The sequence below is a fragment of the Elgaria multicarinata genome, chromosome 10 (genome assembly GCF_023053635.1).
Source record: "Elgaria multicarinata webbii isolate HBS135686 ecotype San Diego chromosome 10, rElgMul1.1.pri, whole genome shotgun sequence".
Taxonomy (NCBI): domain Eukaryota; kingdom Metazoa; phylum Chordata; class Lepidosauria; order Squamata; family Anguidae; genus Elgaria; species Elgaria multicarinata.
In genome coordinates, this window is record NC_086180.1 from 45165177 (window position 1) to 45186607 (window position 21431).

Below are 21431 nucleotides of genomic sequence, written 5' to 3' on the forward strand. Positions count from 1 at the left end.
GGTTAATATTTTAAATATACTAAACTGATTTTAAAGTCTCCATCATGAAGACACCATCACTAGTAAATCTTGTTTCTATAGTCCTTTTCCAGTTTCCTCTCTCAATAAATCACAATTTGTGAAAGTAGAGAAAGATAGCTGTCTAAAAGGCACATATATGTTACATATCGATGATTGTCACTGAGTTCCAACTCAGTTTTAGAGTGAAAGGCAACATACCTTCTTTGGAATCTTTGGAAGCAAGATAATAGGTGGAAGCAGCTATGGGGTGAAATTTTGAGCAGGAAAAGCTTTCAGAACCCTTCACCTGCTCTTTACACACGCTAAAGCACCTTCTTCCAAAGCTGCTTTTCACTTTAAAAATGGGTTGTTGAGGCGTTTATATGTAACACACATTAATCCTAAATTACATCAGTTAGGTCCACAGGGGTCAGAATTTTCATATTATTAGATGTTCTGGTTTGATCTCAGTAATTCATCTTTAAACCTTAATCCTCATTTTTAGAACCATGTACATATGGATCTAAAGATAAGAAAACTGTGGCAGGAAAACTAAACTTTACTTACATATTACAGCTGCCTTGAAAACTATACTTTACTTACATATTACAGTAGATACTACGCAATGTAACTGGTAGCAAACAGATTCTCCATCAACTTGACCTAAAATATGCTTCAATTTCCACTGAAACCTACAAATGTACTTAACATTGCAGTTTTCATTTTAAAAAAGTAAAGTACATTCATAAAAATATTCAAATTTTATTCAAATAATGACAATGCAATCTCTAATATTAATATTAGATATGATACCCCTGAGGCACAGTTCAGTTGATTTTCCATCTATTCCACTTGCTACATGGCAGCAGACATACTGCCATGTAGCAGTATACACACATACATGTAGCAAGTGGAATAGTTTCCTGCTGCCAATCTCTTCTCTCCACCTGCAGTCTTTTTGCTTGCAAGACAGCTTTATGCACTTAGTGGCATGCATAAGGGAATGACTGGATCTATTCCTAAAGTTTTAAAACTAGTAATCCAAGGAGCCAGATTAATACATTATATTTAAAATTCTTGAATTTTTTTCTTGTTCAATTAGAAAAGATTTAAAACTTCAAAAACTTGACTCAATTTCCATGATTATTAAAATAACCAAGCCATCAACGAAAACTGAAGGAACTTACTGTTAGGGCATAATCCTATCGGGATTCCCATCAGCCTACAAACTCAGAGGCTGACAGGGATCGTATGCAGAGTGAGAGGAGTAGCAGAGGCAATCTTTGCCTCCATGTTCTCCCCGCTCTGCATTTTAGCTAGATGAGCATTTTTGCCCATCTAGCTGAAGTGTTGTGGGGGAGGGGGAGAGAAAAAGACTGAGGAGGCCTCTGGATACAGTGTAAGATGGCCTCCCAAGTCTTCTCACCTCCCCAGGGAACATCCCTATTCTGTCCTCTCCAAGGTTGCTTTTGTGATCTTGGAGAGGCAGTCGGCACAGTTCTCTCTGCACCAGCTGTGAGTGGGAGGGGAGCTCAGTCTCCTAAGGTTGGAGTGCTGGCTGTGACATCGAATCTAGGAATCTGATCTATCCTATGTGCCTCAGTTGCTGTCTAGAAGCTGGCCACAGGATTGCTCTCCTAATATATGAATGGGTTTTAAAAACTTTCTGGTATTATCAAACACTAACCAAATTCCAGGGCACATTGATTTAAATCCGTAAGAAAAAAGGATCAATATTCACAATTTCAATAGTTTCCCACTGAAACTTTTCCAAATATTTCCTGAACAATGGTATAAATCTGACCAATAAAAATGTTAACTTACAATTAAATAGATTATTATTTACAGTTTCATACTTACACGTGGACTTTATGTCTCTTTGTCTCATTATGTATATTTTACATGCTTTCCCTTTTACCTACGGAGGAAATGTCTTAAAAATATCCCTATATATACAGGATTTCTTATCTCCAGCACCCATGACATTTAAGATTAACAGCACAATCCTATATGTGTTTCCTCATAAATAAGTTCCATTGAGTTCAATGGGGCTTGCTCTCAGGTAAGTGAATATAGGATTTAGAGATGTACAATTATTTTGTTCCTGTTCGCAAATCATGTGAACATGTCCCATTTGCAATCCCAAATGCGAACGTGAGTAGGAATGCAATTGTTGGCAATGTTTGCAATTTCCCAAATTTTGCATTTGTGTTCAAATGTGTACATTCCTCCATAACATGCATTTTCACACTTTAGTTTATAGTGCATTTTTGAAACAACAACAGCACACAAGGATTTTGGGAGCTCTCCTTCCCAACACTGAAACATGTCTAATCAACTCCCTCTCCCAATAACTACATACCAGATTCAAGTCATCAGTTTTGGAAAGAAGTTTAACATATGCACCACCACAATCAATGCCATCTTGAAAATTCACTTCATACCTGCACAACAGAAACACAAGAAAACTCTTCTGGAGACAAGTGCTAATCAGATATTCTCTTAGCTACTAGCTTCTAGTTACTTCAGCCACTGAGTGCAACTCAGTATTATATTTTTAGTAGTCTCCTCCCAATTTGTTCCTATAACTGACCTAAAGAATAGTTTCTTTTGAAAGTTTAAAAGCTACATACAATTCCTACAGTGCTTTTACATGAAGCAGAATCCCAATACAAAAGTTTATTTTGAAAACCATTACAAGTGTGAAGATATACTTACTGAATAATCAGTGGCTTACTATCAAAAATAAATGGCTGTGTTAACAGAGCTGATATTGCATGATGCTTTGCTACTGATTTCAGTACCAATCCTCTGTCATCTGGCACCATGTTTTCCTTTAATGGTTCTATTTCCCATCTTCCTACAAGAGATAATATAACAAGAGAAATGCAAGCAAAAAACACTATTATGCAAGCAAAAAACACTATTATATTTTGTGAACCGCCCAGAGAGCTTCGGCTATTGGGCGGTATAAAAATGTAATAAATAAATAAATAAATGAGTAATGACGCAGTAAAAGTAATTTCTACATTTTTGTCCACATCATTATTAGATAAACTTAGTTCTTTGGAATATGAGTTTCCAGCTAAAAGCTTTACACACATACAACCAACTGCACCATGACATTTGGGGAGAAGGGTCACAGCTCAGTGAGGTGGTGGTGGTGGAGTAGGAAAATAAGCAGCCCTAGGAAAAGCCAAGTTTTAAAACGTAAGGGAAGAGGGAAGGAGGTGGGCTTGAGGCCTGAGGGGAAGAAGCGAATGTTGTTCAGTAGTGACAGGTATGAGGATGCAAGGGTGAAAAGTGAACCAATGGTAAGTGAACCGATGGTATGAGTCAATGGGATGGTTTGCACAACCAAAACAAGCCGCAACATGCATAATCACTGCCCAGCCACACCTGGGTTCAAACAACATGACAAGCTGTGGCTAAACAGTGATTATGCAAATTGTGTCTGGCCACAGCAAGTTGTCAAAGCTTTGCTTTGATTGTATGAACCAGGTCAATATAAGGCAACTTCCTATATTCCAAGTGAGGGTAGCTTAATTGGTCTGGGGGCTGTATTGCCCCTCCCAGACCAAGCCAGTGGGCCTCATGACATTAAGGGGACCAGGCCTTCCTGCAAGCCCCTCTCTATTCCACTCCACCCTTTCCCCCCCTTTTTTTTCTGTGCTTGGAGGCATGAAGATCCTCTTTCTACATGAAGAAAGAGACTCAGGGGGGATCTACACTACTGTTTTAAAGCGCTTTAAAGCGCTTTATAACAGTTTTGACAACTGTTTGGGCCCAGGACACACTGCATATACAGTTTTCAAAACGTTTTCAAAGTGCTTTGAAGCGCTTTAAAAGCAGTAGTGTAGATCCCCCCTCAGTCAGGTCAGGGACTGCCTTCCCATACTACTAGGCATTCCTCTTCATGCCAATCGCCCTCCCAGTGGAGGGTGAGAGCATGCAGGAGAATCTCCTAGTTATCTCCGATCAGATATCAGATTCATTCATTCATTCATAGCATTTCTATTCCATTCTTCAGTCAAAAGACTTCCAGAGTGGCTTAGAAGAATCAAGAGTCTCCACTCTTAGGCTCACAATCTAAAAAGACATAAGACACAAAGAAAGAGACTGGGAGGGAGCAGGGGGAAGCAAGATAGTGATGCTTGATTCAGTTGTCCAGATGGATGGGAATATATCAGTTGAAGACAGGTTTGCACTGCATCAGTTGTCCTTCTGGGCTGGGCTGTTCCTCTTTTCTTCCATCCCCTCAGGACAAGATGTTACCGTAGACACTCTCCTGGTGGCAATTGGGGGCGGAAGGGGCCACCACTGGGAGCTAGATGGTGACAGCTCACCAAGCTGCATTTACTTCTTCTTTCATCCCTCAAGACAAGATGTTTCTTAGAAACCCTTCTAACTGTGTTGCAAACGGGGCACAAGCACATGGGAAGGGACTTGGCCGGGGCTTGCAGAAAACTATGAACAGAACTCAATAAATGGAAACTGTGGAGTTCACAGTGGGAAATACCCCATATACAGGAATCATGCTCAAGGATACTAAAGAAAAAAGCTTTTGAGGAAGATGGGTATTTCAGGAGTTCTGATTACTTTCCCCTACTTAGGAGCATGTACAGATACACAATTCTGACAGACTTTCATACTGCTGACTGATATTCTCACATAGGAGAACACACACAGTGTTCTTTGGTAGGCTTTCAAAACATTACGCTTAGAAATGAGAAGGCAATATAGATTAATCTTCCTTGCTACTTTTCCCTTTCAATCTAAGTTCTGTTCTACCATATTTTGAATTTTTATACCACTTTCCAGACAGTTGTGATCATTGCTCACATCAATTTAAAAAAGAGACGCAAGTTCTGTTAACACGCTTACAATCTAAAAAGACAAGGTACACACAACTGAAGGCAAGTGGATTGAAAATGTGGAGGAGGGTGATCAGTTCTTCAAGGCCAGAATAACATGGTTGTTAGCAGAACCACCTCCATTTTTAACAGGAAACAGTAAAATCTCCATTGCACTCCAAGCAAAATGTCAAAATGCCCTGTATGAGAATGTCTCCTTGTGTGCGTCCTTGCATCCTTGATTACTAATATAAACAAGAGTCCTGGCTCCAGCTGTCTGTGTTGAAGTTAATTCTCTGTAACTTACTGTCAGGCCAAAGGTATTGTTTACAGGACTGTTTAGCATAATTAGCTATGCCCCAGTGTTATGTTCTGATTGGTTAATGCTGCTACTGGGCCCTGCCCCTTGAAAGCTTTAATACTGTACCATATTCTCTATGTCTTTTGTCTGATTGCTCCCTTTGAAGAGACCAGGCCTTGATTACTAATCAATAAAGCGCTTTTGAACCCTCTGTCGCTGGAATGGTGGAGTCGTGCTTAAGGGCTGTTTGGATCTCGTCCTTGGGTGAAAAGAACATTGATCTAACAAATGGCGCCTGACTCGGATCTACCCCAAGACGGATTCATGCCTGCCAGTGGAGCCTAGATTGAGGAGCGATCGCCAAGAGAGATTTCTCTTGCCTCTAGTAGGCTGACATGCACTGTGCAGACATGGAGACCGAATTGACGGGACCATTCGAGCCAAGGTTACAAAATCGACTCCACCCGACAGATGGAAGGGAACAGGCAACAACAATTTGCAATCAGACGTGATTAGAAAGGGCGAAGACGGGAGACGGCTATTTGGTGAGTGAAACCTTTAATCCCATGGACCCTGACGGGAAATGGAGGGAGTGGGTGTTTACAATTGACCTCAGAAATGGGAAGCTTATAGTCAGTATTGGAAAAGAGTCCCCGAGCCCATTGGGGTTGTTGTCTTTGGGAAAGCTTTCATTGAAATTGAGATTTTGAAACTGTAACAGTGTAACAATGAGTTAAAAATGTTTGTGACTGTGAATGAATGTCTTTTTTATGTTAGATTGTGGATTTTTTTGAACTTGATCCAAAGTTAATTTCAGCTGTGTCATTGGAATCAATTTGCAAACATAGAAATGTAATTGAGTAAATGTACCTCTCAAAGGATCGCCCTTTAGTGTTGGAATGTGAATTACATAAAAGTTGGTGTTGTGTTAAAGTGAAAGAAAAAATTGTCAGTTTGTGTTTTCCACCCGGCCCAAGTGAAAGAAATTTGAAGTTTTTGTTTTCCTTCTGTGGCTAGATTGGTGTTACATCCCTCCTATGCTTAGCAGCTAGAGATAAGCAGTGAAAAGTTTTTGTTTTAGATTTTGAAGACTTTGTGTATTTTCTCTTTCACAAACCTCAGATAATTAGAACCCCATTTTCACGGAAGAAATGTCTTCCATAGCTTTGAAGATTCACTGCCTGAGTTGAAAAGCTCAAGTCCTTGTTGCCAACAGTTTTGCCAAGATGAGAGAAAGAAAAAGTATGTTGTTAAAAGTGGATAAGAGAAATGTCTGAAAAAAGAGAGAGAGAGAGAAGGCTGTGCAGAAGAGATAGTTTGAAAGACTTTTAAAAAGGTTGTTTTGGTTGTTTTGAAAAGATGTTGATTTGAAGTGAAGTTGATTTGAAAGTGTATGTGAATAGAAGAAGATGAGAAGTTGAAATGTAGAAAAAGAAGAAAAAGGAAAGTGTTTGAAGGTTAGTGTACGTGGCATGGTTTTTGACCAGAAAGAAAAGGGGGGTGAAGAAGCCCTGCCTTGAAAAAGTTAGTGAATGGACAATCTTGCATCCTCTGCTGATGAAGATTGGAAATACTGAATTGCTATATTTTTGTGTGTGTTTTGAACGTTGTGTTCTGAAAACTGCCCAGTGGTTCTTTTTTTGGGGGGGCAGAGATATTCTAACTTTGGCCTAATAGAACTTTTGAAATGCTTTGAGCCCTGAGCCTGAGCCCTAAATGCAACTACAATTGAAGCCTAAAAGCACCCCTGTGTTCTTGCATCAGTATCCTTTGAAATTAGAAGCCAGAAGAAGAATACAACTATTGCTTTTTAAAAATGGACTTGTGAAATGATTAAAGCAATTAAAAACTCCAGCTTGCATCACTGTGTTTGCCCTACCAGCCTCAAGTGTGCTGTGCCAAAAACGTGGCACAGACCAGTGGAGTACAGTGGAAGAAGCTAACACCTGAACCCTGCCTGCCAGTCCAGATATGAGATCAACCTCCTCGTGGACCCAAGGCTTGCCTCATTGAATCCTGCCACGTTGATACCTGAACTACAAAGAAAAGAAGTTCCAGAGCATGAATGCCTTGAAGTCTTGCAACTTGGCACCAAACTTCGCCCAGACCTATATGATGACCTCGAGTTGTTTACTGATGGATCCAGCTACAATTGTACAACAAGCAGCTGAACTCGTAGTATGCACAGAAGCCCTGATGCTTGTTTCAGGCAAAGGACTATATTTACTGATTCAAAATATCACATGGACAGATTTGGAAAGAAAGAAGATTTGTGACTGCCCATGGAGCAGTGACCCATGGAGAATTAACAGTTGATCTGTTAAAAGCCCTGATGTTGCCAAAAGAATTGGCTAATTTGTCTACAAGCGAGCTGCCATAATTGGAGCTAGCCCATTTCTCAGTATTTGAATCCACCTTAAGAAAAAGAAGACTTGGAATTAGCACAATAACTCTAAGTTTTCGAGAACCCAGAAAGATGGGATTTGTTACCCCTGATGTGCCAAGAATCATCATGACCTCCCTGTCATGACCTCCCTGAATCATCCAAAGAATATAAATGCACAGTGAATTGTTTTTACTGGCTTCATTTGTAAATGCATCAAAAGAAAAGCCCCTGCAGACATGGACTTGTTATCTTTTTTTAAGAATCCAGATTGACTTTGTTGAAATGTAAAAGTTTTTTTGAACGCCTACTTGTTTTTGTTCAGGTTTTTTCTGAACACCTACTGTTTTGTTCAGGCCTGAAACCATAGAATCAGATCTAGAAAGCTATTTTACTTCTTAGGTAGTGTAGAACATGGCACTTTTGCCCTAAAAGTAGGCTGGCATCTCATGAAGATTCCAGTCTGGAAGGCAGATAGAGTTAATAGGACCCTGAAAAGAGACCCTAGCAAATTAGAAATTTCCTTGAAATGGGTGGATGTATTTCCAATTGCATTGTTAAAATCAGAAAAAGGTCTTAAATTGTTTCATTTTGAGCTAATGTTTGGCTTTTCCTCTCAGTTTTTAGTGGGGGAACAAGAAAGAATTAAATAGGAATTGGGAAATGTTTTATTCCAAGAATATGTAATTGCCCTGCAGTTTTCTCTTTTCCAGCTCCATCATTACCTGCACCTTTCCAGAGATTGTCGTTAGAAGAACCCTGCCTATTCCAGCCTACCTGCTTAAAGTAGGACCCCAGGATTGAGAAAGCCCTTGCTGCTTTGTACTTGTAAGTTGTAAGTGAAATTATTATAGACAGATAAATGGACACATTGTTCTAAAATAAAGCCTCCCCTGTGCCAGAAGGACACAGGCAAAGCAAAGTTCATCTGCCTTCTGGTGCACCGGAAGCCACCAGCAACATAGGCGAAGAAACCAGCACGGAGCAACCTAGGTACTCAACCCAACATTTAAAAGACACTAAAGTTATCTTACATGTGTGTGAAGATTGTGTAGTTGTAATTTTGATAATTCTTACTTTAGTAGGTTCCAAGTGTTTCTTTAATTGTCATAGCAAATGTTTTTAAGAAAGGATTTGTGCCTTTTACCACTCATAAGTGACTTGGCTTCGTTCCACAACTGCCAAATGTTCTTTGCAAAAGCTTATCTTCCTGCCCTGCAAAAGCTTGTGATCACCACACAAGCCAAAATATCAGAATTGTGTACACATATTATGATTCTACCCAAGGACATTTAGAGCCCTACATTAGTTGTAAATGAAAGTTAACAAAGAATCATAGAATAGCAGAGTTGGAAGGGGCCTACAAGACTATCAAGTCCAACCCCCTGCTCAATGCAGGAATCCACCCTAAAGCATCCCTGACAGTTAGTTGTCCAGCTGCCTCTTGAATGCCTCTAGTGTGGGAGACCCCACAACCTCCCTAGGTAACTGATTCCACTGTCGCACTGCTCTAACAGTTAGGAAGTTTTTCCTGATGTCCAGCCGGAATCTGGCTTCTTTTAACTTGAGCCTGTTATTCCGTGTCTTGCATTCTGAGAAGAGATCCTGGCCCTCCTCTGTGTGACAACCTTTTAAGTATTTGAAGAGTGCTATCATGTCTCCCCTCAATCTTCTCTTCTCCAGGCTAAACATGCCCAGTTCTTTCAGTCTCTCTTCATAAGGCTTTGTTTCTAGACCTCTGATCATCCTGGTTGCCCTCTTCTGAACACGCTCCAGCTTGTTTGCGTCCTTCTTGAATTATGGAGCCCAGAACTGTACACAATACTCTAGGTGAGGCCTAACCAGGGCTGAATAGAGAAGAACCAGTACCTCACGTGATTTGGAAGCTATACTTCTCTTAATGCAGCCCAAAATAGCATTTGCCTTTCTTGCAGCCATATTGTGCTATTGGCTCATATTCAGCTTGTGATCTACAACAATTCTCGTTTGTAGTATTGCTGAGCCAAGTGTCCCCCATCTTGTAACTGTGCATTTAGTTTCTATTCCCTAAATGTAGAACTTGGCATTTATTCCTATTAAGTTTCATTCTGTTGTTTTCAGCCCAGCACTCCAGTCTATCAAGATCACTTTGAAGTTTGTTTCTGTCTTCCAGGGTATTAGCTATCCTACCCAATTTTGTGTCATCTGCAAATTTGATCAGCGTTCCCTACACCTCCTGACAAATCCATTTCGGCTTCTAGTAATCACTGCATTGATTTCAAGGTGTTTACAGATTGACTTCTTTACAATCTGTTCCAGAATTTTCTCAGAGATGACTGGTCTGTAGTTCCCAGGTTCCCAGGTTCCTTTTTGCCCTTTTTGAAGATAAAGACGTTAGCCCTCCTCCAGTCGTCCGGCACCTCACCCATCTTCCATGATTTTACAAAGATAATAGACAAGAGTTCTGAGAGTTCTTCTGCTAGCTCCTTCATTACTCTTAGATACAGTTCATCGGGCCCTGGAGATTTAAACTCATTCAGGGAAATTAGGTGTTCTTTGACCATTTCTTTATCAATCTCAAACTGCAATCCTGCCTCCTCAAACTTCTGCTTCACTTTTTCCAGGAAGGAGTCATAGACCCGCTTTTAGGAGAAGACCGAGGCAAAATAGGAATTAAGCACTTCAGCCTTTTCTTTGTTGTCTGTTATCAATTTGCCTTCCTCATTAAGCAGTTGAACCACCCACTGATGATCTATTTAGATGGCTCACTAGTTATCCAATATGGAGTAGTTAAAAGAGAGATTTCTTGCATTGTATTTTGTTCCATTGTAATGATTTTTGTTTATCCTTGCTTTTTGCCTTCCCTGTATTTTGTCTTTTATGAAAAATCTTGCAAAGTCTGTAATCCACCAGCAAATGTATTTGTATTGTGAAGCCTTAGCCACAGATGATCTAAAAGAAGTTAGCAAGCTTGATTTTTAAATTGCTTTAAAGGGGGGAAAATGTTAGCAGAACCACCTCCATTTTTAACAGGAAACAGTAAAATCTCCATTGCACTCCAAGCAAAATGTCAAAATGCCCTGTATGAGAATGTCTCCTTGTGTGCGTCCTTGCATCCTTGATTACTAATATAAACAAGAGTCCTGGCTCCAGCTGTCTGTGTTGAAGTTAACTCTCTGTAACTTACTGTCAGGCCAAAGGTATTGTTTACAGGACTGTTTAGCATAATTAGCTATGCCCCAGTGTTATGTTCTGATTGGTTAATGCTGCTACTGGGCCCTGCCCCTTGAAAGCTTTAATACTGTACCATATTCTCTATGTCTTTTGTCTGATTGCTCCCTTTGAAGAGACCAGGCCTTGATTACTAATCAATAAAGCGCTTTTGAACCCTCTGTCGCTGGAATGGTGGAGTCGTGCTTAAGGGCTGTTTGGATCTCGTCCTTGGGTGAAAAGAACATTGATCTAACATGGTGACCTATAAGTGGGCACTTATATCCAGTTCAGGCCAGTAAGATCTTCCCTTACTGCAGTTCTTGCCTGAATAGCAATTGGTGGCCTTTGCTCCTTTAGCCAATGGATGGAACCAGAGTATTCTTTCCTCTAGCTTCTGCAGTCCCAGGGCAACAGGCAACTGGAGCAGAGTGTTCTTTCTGGCAGAGAGAGTGGAAGCGAGCTCCCTGCAGCAGCTCCTTCTCTGGCCAATGGAAGGGCCCTGGTTGGTCTCCCCACTGACTTGGTGTTATTTCTGGGAGGCCTCCCAATAGCCCTCGATCCCCTGGCTGATGGCAGAAGCAAAATGCACTCATTACGAATGCTTAGAGCAATCCAAACATTCTATTTACAGTACTGGTCAAAATATAAACATAATATTTTTGATAACATGAAGGCATGAAATGGGATATAGTGAACAGCATCTGATTTGTCCAATAGTCTAAGATGATAAGATGTTAGAGGATTTTTTGATAATGAGAGAATAATGTGAGAAACTTTATAAGTGGAATTATTACATGGAAGGAGGATTTTTTTTACTAACAGCATTAAAGATAATTCACCAGAAAGCTCTGAAAGCAGAAATTGGATATCCCAAAAGAATTTACACAAGGCACTCACCTAGAAATTATCTTACCATCATATTTAGCAATATCTTCATCTGTATCCTCTTTTTTGGTCTGAGACAGAACCCATCTATTAAGAAAAACAGCAAGATCAGATCATGATAGTGTCTGCAAAACAGAATGGGTATGCTTAATGGTTAATTATTTTAATGTTTCAGTTAGATAGTAAATCGAACTACTGATATGGCTGTCACTCATTAAAGAAATATTTGGCCTGGACTATAAATACAGATTTGTTGCGACAAAATTCTGAGGTAGAAGAATGGTCAATTTTTGTGAACCGCCCAGAGAGCTCCGGCTATTGGGCGGTATAGAAATGTAATAAATAAATAAATAAATAAAAAATACCACTTCAGACTGCAGGTGGAGAAGATACATCATTTTTTAATGTTCCTCCATTTAAAAGTCTTAAGAAAATTAGCAGCTCAGAAAGGGCTGAGCCAGAACGTTCTGGCTCCTCCTCTCCTTCAGCTGTCATCTACTAGCAACCATTCCATCTAGCTACAACAGAAGGAGAGACGGACCCACTTGGCTGAATGACCAGTTGCCTTTGATTCCCCCTCTTCCTGAATTGTTTCCATTCAAGCTGGCCATTTTAAGAACTATGCAAAGGCAGGTTGCTTACCTGTTACTGTAGTTCTTCAAGTGGTTATCTGTACATTCACACATATGAAGAACTGGATGGGGACCCGCTAGGGACATGCACAGTAGGACGGTGGGTGGGGTTCCCACCAAAACAATCCTCAGCTATAGAAGTTTCCCAAATCGAAGGTCCAGGTAGGCGCAGAGCCCATATGTGTGATGAACAGAGTTCACAAAGAAGAATTTTAAAAACTGGTGCCTGAATTTGTTTGGTTTACTCTTCCCTCCCAATTCCTTTTTTCTTTTTGGGTGATGTCTTTTAGATTGTAAACCTATCGGCAGATACTGTCTTGTTTTTAATCTGTGTACTGTACTTAATAGTAATAATACAAAGTCAAGAATATCAGGACTAAGAATTAGGAGAACCACCTACTGAGATGTAACTGCCAGCTGAATGTTGATGTATGACAGCTAAACTAAAACCATTCTATTTTCCTGGTCTTTTAATGGAACTTTTTATATTAACTTCTAATAAATATCACACTTTTAGGTCCTGCTGTCAGTTTTAATTGGATCCCAGATATAGTATCTGGATTGTGTTACTGTGTATTTTTTTCTCAGCTAACTGTATACTACCTTGTCTATTCTATAAATGGAAAGGCAGCTTACAGGTATTTTAAATAGGTAACATACAGTACATTTCTTCTTGCAGATTTCCTTATTTGGGGACAAGAAATTTAAAATGCTATCCTTAAATACTGTCCATTCTATGATATCAGGACTTGCCCAACTCGTTTTCCTGCACATGATGATTGCATGACTATCATACTGTAATTGTTATAGCTACATATATTTGCATATGAATAAAATACAATTAAAGGAAAAATGGATAATGCACATACTGGCACTATCTCAAAAAGGAGGCATTCCTTTTTCTAAGAAGGCTCCTTCCACCTACTGGTTTGTAACTACTTGCTTTAAAATTATTTTTAAAATCTCCTGCCCAATTTGGAGCAACTTTTTATCCAATCAAAAGATTTAGTAGATGGATTGAATTGGTTAATCTACTAACATTCTATCCCTAAATTTTACCTTATAAAACTTAATAGTATTTGTACTTGAAGTAAATGTATTTACTAAAAAATATAATAGAATAATTCATACATGTATTTGACAATTGTAATATAAGTTTTTCTGTTTCCTGTTTTGTATATTTAATAGATTTTCCATTAGGTGCAAAACAATTGTATTTGGATTTTAGCATAATTCTTCCTCGAAGCAAGAATTATGAACCTCAAAAAAAATCTGTATTTCCTTCACTGTGTACAGTTTAAGTATTGTTAATAATGATATTGCTCTAGTGCAGGGATGGGCAATTGCAGGATGTCTGGAGGCCATTTTTGGCCCTCAGACCCCACCCCTATGAGCCACACAGGGAGGGTAGAAATATATACATATTTAAATTGTCTGTTTGCTGCCAAAATATGGCCGCAAAGCAGTGGATAGCACTCAGTAGCACTAAAAGGTCATAATTTAACTTGCTAAAATTCAGCAAGCCAAATCAAGATAAGCTTGACTCCTTTGGTGCTCCATAGCTTTTAATTGGCATCACCCTTTAAGTCCCTTTTTGAACTGCCAGTTTTATATTTTGCTGCTGTTTTATCTCAGATTTAAGTTATGAAAGGCTAGAATAGGCACATTTAGCTTCACATCAAGCTGAATTTGCTCCTTTCGACACTCCATAGCCACAACAGAGTGTGCCATTTTGTTTCTAATTTTTTTTTAACAGGGCCTATTGGGAGGTAGCACATGCTGCGTGTGGTCAACATGTTCTACCATCTGTGCTAATGCAAGCCAATACATGTGCAACATAACTAGCCAACAAGGGGAAGAAGTGATTTGCTGCTAAGAGTGCAATGTAATTAATTAGCACTACCACTGGGACACAATTGGATACTACCCTTGCCCCTCTTAATTCCACTGAATTTTTAAAACACTTTATTTGCCAAAAGCAACCAATTACAAAGAAATAGATTTACTGTCTCTTCTTGTTTAGCTAAACAGCAAACATTCATGGTTTTAATGCTTCCTTTTAGATGCTCTTACCCAGACAACATTGCATCATCAAAAGTTTCAGTAAAATACACTTCTCCAGTGGGCTTCGGCGTTTTGTATACGACCTACCAAATATTTATAAAAATAGATTCAGAAGCAGAATTATCACCTTCAAGTGAACTGTATTAAGAGTTTTAAAGGCAAATTAAATTTGTGCACTTATTGTCATGAAATAACACGTGACTGAAATTTAAGCAAGAAAATCAGAAGATAAACATGACCTTCCTGAGGAAGCAATAGGTTGAATCCAGACTTAGGCCATAGCTAGACGGGGTGATATCCCAGGGATCGTCCCGGGACCCTCCCTGTGCGCCCACATGATGCACAGGGGATCCCGGGAGCAGGGAGGGATGATCCCTCCCTTTCCCCAGAATATTACCCTACCCTTTAGGCATGGTTTTTCCACGGCCCTGAGATGATCCCAAGACCACGGAAAGTGTGGCCCACCATCATGGTTTGTCCCAGCTCCTAGCGGTTACTCGCGAGGAGCTGGGAACCGCAAACGGGGCACAGAGGTCCTCAGGAGCTCTGCGCCCATCGGGGGTGGGGTGGGGGGGGAGCACGGAAATTATTATTTTTTAAAAAAAAACCACACTTATCTTGCAGCACACGAGCACTTGTGCGCTCGGTCTGGTTTTTTTAAAAAAACAAAATGGCGGGCACGACATCCTTTTCCTCCGAGACCATTGCATGCCGCGTGTAAACAGAGGGGGAGATCTCGCAATAAAAATATCGCGAGATCCTCACCCCTCTGTTGCGCTAGGCCCATAGGTCTAGCTGAGGCCTTAGTTATGTTTAGAGTAGACCCACTGAAATCAATGGGATGTAACTCAATCGTTACTAACTTATTCCATTGTTTTCAGTAGATCTAATTTAAACATAAGTCTTAAGTCTGGAAACAAAACATTAATTTTACTTTTATATTTTCATTGTTGTACCCTGCAAACTTAGTTTGCCCAACTTTTTTTATAATTGTGAATTATTAGTATTATTATTATTTCCCTCCTTTTGCCCCCTTCTTAAGGAACCTAAGGCAGCATACATAATCCTCCTCTCCAGTTTATCCTCACAACACCCTGTGAGGTAGGTTGGGCTGAGAGTCTGCAACTGGCCCAAAGTCACCCAGAGGGTTTACATGGCTGAGTGGAGACTAGAACTCAGATCTCCCAACTCCCAGTCCAACACTTTAGCCACAACACCACACTGGCTTTCATAATTCTGTACATGATGGAAATCATCCAACTATGATCTAACTTAAGTCCCATTCACTTCAATGAGTCTATTCTATGTAGGACTAATATTGCGTACAACCTTACGAATTGAATATTTTCCAGTTAACCTGTTTGCAAAATTCAAGAGCTTTAAAGATAGCCATGACCTGACTGATTATGTTAGAAGCTAGACTAGCTAACATGGCAGAAATTCTAAATTCTACAAATGGGCAAAATATAAGTTGCCTTTGCATGAATTTTCATTCTTCCAATAACAATCTTACTACTAGAATGATTGTGTTAAACAGCCAACTATAAATCCTTTAGCAACACACACTTAGGGCTGGTCCAAGACATTTTGCAGCCTGAAGCAGAGCAGCAAATAGCACCTCCACTTCGCCACTCAATGTGCATAGTACCCAAAACAAGCCAAATTGTTTTGGCACCTGAGGCAGAAATCCACAAGTAAAACCTGGCGGTAAAATAATTATAATAGCAAACCGAATAACTAATCATTTTCTGCCCTTTAATCAACACCACACTCTCCCTAATAATAGGACTGGCTCTGCACACATTTTCTAAGTAAAAATCAGACCAGTCTACTATATCCTAGTAAGTGAAATATTCTGCTCCCGGTTGACACATTGGTTGATCATAAAATGTTTCCACACACTCTCTAAATTCAATCTACGTTTTTCATCCTCACATATTCAACTGCCCTTCTACATTACCTCTCTTGCCAAGGACATCTGTCAGGGAAATGGGGAAATCAGTGTTCTTAAAAATGTGATAGTGACATAAGAATCCAGAAGTTTTGCCCAGCAGTTAGTAGGGCTGGTTCCTAAACATCGAAGGCTGTGCCCTGCTTAAAAAATGTAAATTTGAGGATAAAATGGAGAGGAGGAGGTTTATGTATGCCACCTTGTGTTCCTTGGAGGAAAAAAGGTGGGATATAAATGCTAATAATAATAATAATAATAATAATAATAATGCAAAACCCTATCCACTGGCTCAAAGTATTCTTGGCAATTGCTGCTGTACTACTTTTCTCATTTTCATATATCAAAGACAGCATGCACAAACCAAGGCTTTCCAGAAGCCACAGTACTTTGCTTTATAACCCTATTGGGTTTCTGTCAGATGTTCTTTAGTACAAGCATAAGACAGTAGCTGCATGCAACTGCAAGGTAAGTTATATGTGAAGTGTTCTTTAGGAGAACACAAATGTTATCAAGAACACAGTAATAAAAGATGAACCAATATTATTGTACTGGTACCACGACTCCTGTAGGAGTCTCTGAATACTACAACAAATCAATGGTTACAATTATGACAAACTATTAATTCTTAAAGCTTGCTAAATTTATGAAGCCAAGATGTACTAGGGTACTTCAGAAACTAATTTATTAAAGTGTGACTTTCATAAGCAGCCTAATTCATAAAATGCACAAAGTAAATTAAGAAGGTTGAAAGTGTTCCATGTGTGGCTACACACTGGATTTACAGAAGCAACACATGTCATACAGTTGCTTTTGGAATATTAATCTCTTTTAAAAGCAGCAAGTGTGTCCTAATAATGTGAGAGATTTGATGTACAGTAAAGATAAAAATGGGTCAATGAGCTTTTAGATTCTTCATTCATAAGCTAGTTTTTGAATATCAGAAGTACTATGGACCAGGACTTTATTGCAAAGTTAAGAGCCAAAAACAGTACCTAAACATCTTTTTAAGCAAAGAGGAAGCCTGGAAAAATTAGGGATCATCTCAGTTTGACTAAAATTTACCAAGTGGTTTTGCTTTTCAAGAGAGAGGGTAGGGGGCACAAATGAAATAGATTTTGAGTGTCATCACATGGGGGGAAATTGTGTTTCCTTACCATCGCTTCGCCACCCGCACTTCTGTCCCTCATTACTTCCTGTTTTGAAAGAGGAAGTAAACAACGTGCACGTGGCCCATTCAGGACCACGTGCACACCCATTATCCTGGTCAAATTTCTATTTCATATTTAAAATATAGCACATAATCTAAAGTCTTACCTCCTGGGATGATCTGCCTTTGTCAACATTAGCATCTTCTGAATTCTTGTCAAAGTTCTCCACTTCAACTTCTGAATCTTCAGATTCTGCACTTACTGAACTTAACAAGACACTCAAGAACAGCCAGTACCACTGAAATTGCATTCTGTCTACCTATAAAAAAAGAATTATTCAAACATATTCTGTCATTATTTCTAGTCAACTATCCACATACCCTTCTTTCTATCTATCTACATACACATTCACACTGAGAGATTGAAGGCAAAATATGCTTTCGGGTTGTTGTTTTTTTAAAAAACTCATCTTTCGAAGTTATTAAACAAATGATGCAAAGGAAGCTAAACAGATAGCTGCCATTTTCTGCTCTTATCTTTCTAGTCAACTATAAAATAATGTACTGTCTATCTAAGGGCAGAACTACATTTTGTGCAGCATTGCAATTCCATAGAAACCACTTTTGTTTGTATAAAATGTGGGTTCTGAAGCTGCAATTTTGAAGGCAAGCATGTGGGGAGAAGGGCTTCAGAACCCAACATCTAGTTGCTTTTACCCCTGGTGGGGAAAAGATACAAGTACCTGTACTTTTTCAGGACTAGTATAAGCAACATTCCCTTTAAAAAAACAAAACAAAAGGCACATTTGAATTTGTAAAGTGACTTTATCATTTGGTTTATTGAGCAGGGTATTTCTTTTTAATCTTCTGGCAACTAATTTCATTGCTGTTCTCCTACACCAACATCCACTTACTTTTTCGGAGTCCTTCTATATAGTTAACTGCATGTTTCTAACTTTTTTTGTTTTTGTTTTTTCAGATGATGAGATTACTAGCAGTATGAAAAAGCAATATGTATCATTTTTCTTCCACAAAGACAAACTGAATCTTCACTGAGAATACTTCTTCAACTCATACATCTCCTACGCTGAATCTGTTGCCCACTCAGTTCTTGTGCCCTTTCCATAGCCCTCTGGAAAGCTTCTACATACATATCACTGCTTCTTTCTGCTAAAATTCCCTCTTCTAATGCCACTTTATATCTTGCTGGAACCCACTATAAGTGCAGCAAGATCTCAAACCCTCTTTTCTTTCAACTATTTCAGTGGGGTCATAAAACATTTGGGAAATATGCAGGTTACTTACCTGTAATTGTAGTTCTTCGAGTGGTCATCTATGCATTCACACATATGGGCTCTGCACCCGCGCGGAAACCTGAACCTGAACCTGAACCTCAAATAGCTAAAAATAACATTTTAGGCGGGAACCATCCCTAGCGCCACTGCGCGTTCCTGCCTATACCTCAGTTTACAGGAGTCCAACATTGTGGCCCCATAAACTTTGTATAAAAAATATTTAGTGTAATCAAATCATAGAAAGTATCAAAATACACCACCAAGAGGGGATGGTGGGTGGGTTGTGTGAATGCATAGATGACCACTCGAAGAACTACAGTTATAGGTAAGCAACCTGCATTTCTTCTCCGTGGTCTCTATGCATCACACATATGGGCGATTAGCAAGCTGATATACCTGGAGGCGGGTTGGTGTGTCATCTTAATATTTCAGACAGGACCGCTCTTCCAAATGAACAATCCTGTCGCGCCCTCACATCAAGGTTGTAATGTTTGATGAAAGTGGATGGCGTTGACCACGTTGCTGCCCTGCATACTTCTTGTAGGGGGACACCCCTGTGAAAAGCCACTGAAGTTGCCACCGATCTAGTGGAGTGGGCTGTCACAGTGTCAGATAGCTGCAGGTTAGACAAGGCGTAAGCCATTTCAATTGTCTGCGTTATCCAGTGGGGAAGACGTTGGCAAGAGACCCTTACGAGGTTCCCCATAACACACAAACAGCTGTTTTGTCTTTCTGAAGTTTTCCGTCCTTGCCTTATAGAACGCAAGGGCTCTTCTAACATCCAACAGGTGCAAGGTACGGTCCACTGGTGTTGTAGGATTAGGAAAAAATGCAGGCAGTACAATGTCCTGCATCATATGAAAGACCGACACTACCTTCGGTAGAAAGGCTATATCGGTACGGAGTATCACCTTATCCTTGTGAAAGGTTAAGTAAGGTGGGTCGACTCTTAAAGTCCTAATTTCGCTTGCACGTCGTGCAGAAGTCACTGCTACGAGGAATGCTACTTTAAAGGACAATAGTCTTAAGTCGACCGTAGCCAAAGATTCGAATGGTTTCCTTGTCAAGGCATGTAGTACTACCGACAGACTCCAAGTTGGTATCATGTGTCTAGTCGTCGGTATCGAGTTTCTTAGCCCCTGCAAAAACTTTTTCGCTACTGGGTGTGTGAAAGGTGAGTAGCTGTCGACACCCCTATGCGATGCCGCGATGGCAGCTAAGTGGACTCTTATCAACGATATCTTCAGACCTTGTTGGTACAGAGAAAGTAGGTACTGTAAATTATGCGTAATAGAGCAGGAGTCAGGTTGGACATTCCTACTTCTAGAGAAAATAGAGAATCTCTTCCATTTGCTAGCGTATGACTTTCTAGTCGATGGTTTACGGGACGCTAGCAGAATGTCATAGATTGTTAAGTCTTTGGAGTGGATAGTGATATCCTCCATGCCGTCATTTTCAGTGTCGACAACTCCGAATGCCGTATCATGCCTCGATCCCGAGCCAGCAGCATCGGTGTCGACGGGAGCCGTATGTAATTGTGGTTCGACAATCTTAACGCATGGAAAACCACAGTTGTCAAGGCTACCAAGGGGCTATCAAGATGCAGTCCGATTTGTCCATCTGGATCTTGGCTAGGACGTGTGTTAGCAGTGGAAAGGGTGGAAACAGGTAGAGTAGGGCTCCTTTCCATGTCCTGGTGAACACGTCCCCTAAGGACTGTCTGCCCTTGCCTGCCCTGCTGCAGAATTTGGGGCATACAGCGTTGCTTTCTGAGGCAAAGACGTCGATCATGGGGGTACCCCAGTATTGAAAGAGGTCCTGCCTCGTCCCGACATCGAGTTCCTACTCATGGTCGGTATGGAACGATCTGCTCAGAAAATCTGCTACAGTGTTCATCTTCCCCGCAACATGGATGGCGGTTAGAAAGATGTCTCTCCTTATGCACCAATTCCATATGCGAAGGGGTGATCTTGTCAGGGGATGATATCTTGTGCCCCCCTCTCTGTTGATATAGCAGATGACAGTAGTGTTGTCAGTGGCTACAAGTACACTGTGTCCCTGCAAAATTGGTACAAAGGCTTTCAAGGCTTTTTCTACTGCAAGTAACTCGAGGTGGTTGATATGCTCGGTCTTCTGTGGCGTAGACCACCTGCCCTGGACCTGGAGCGGTCCACAATGAGCGCCCCATCCTAGCAAAGATACTTCGATAACGATCGTCCTCGATGGGCTTGGGGCTTGAAAGGGAACTCCTTGAAGGAGATTCGTGTGTACGGTCCACCATAGAAGCGATGACCGCACCGAAGGTGGCAGAGACAGTCGAGCCCGACGAGGGTTGGTACGGAGGTCGAAGATTCTGAGAAACTAGTTCTGCAGGATTCTCATCCGTAACCTCGTGAACCTGATGACTGCGGTGGTCGCGGACATTAGCCCCAGTAGTCTCTGTATCGACCACGCAGTGGTAAGGCGTTGAGCTCTGATATCGAGCACTTGGTCGCGTATGGTTATGGCCCTCAATGTTGGAAGGTAGGCTCTTCCCTCTACCGACGACAGGGTAACACCTATGAAGTCTATCTTTGTTTGGGGTTCTAGGATAGATTTTTCTAGGTTCACCCAGAGCCCCAGGCTGTCGAGGAGTTGCAGGGTAATGGTAATGCTGTTCTGAAGGGTAGCTCTGTCTTCTGCTACCAGTAACCAGTCGTCTATGTAGGGGTAGACGGAAATTGCTTGT

General features: G+C 40.5%; 2 protein-coding genes across 4 annotated transcripts in view; one reads left to right on the forward strand and one right to left on the reverse strand.

Moving 5' to 3' along the window:
- Positions 1-21431, forward strand: part of SCOC (short coiled-coil protein) — a 652090-nt gene that overhangs the window by 20602 nt on the left and 610057 nt on the right. The gene's annotated exons all lie outside the window — the stretch shown is intronic.
- CLGN (calmegin) overlaps positions 1-21431 on the reverse strand; it is a 40070-nt gene that overhangs the window by 11569 nt on the left and 7070 nt on the right. For all 3 annotated transcript variants that reach the window (XM_063136350.1, XM_063136349.1, XM_063136348.1), the window contains exons 2-6: positions 17576-17728; positions 14320-14393; positions 11643-11701; positions 2719-2860; positions 2363-2444 (exon numbers count right to left, since the gene is read on the reverse strand). In XM_063136350.1, the coding sequence (XP_062992420.1) occupies positions 2363-2444; positions 2719-2860; positions 11643-11701; positions 14320-14393; positions 17576-17719 (501 nt within the window). In that variant the 5' untranslated portion in view covers positions 17720-17728. The remainder of the gene's footprint in view (positions 1-2362; positions 2445-2718; positions 2861-11642; positions 11702-14319; positions 14394-17575; positions 17729-21431) is intronic.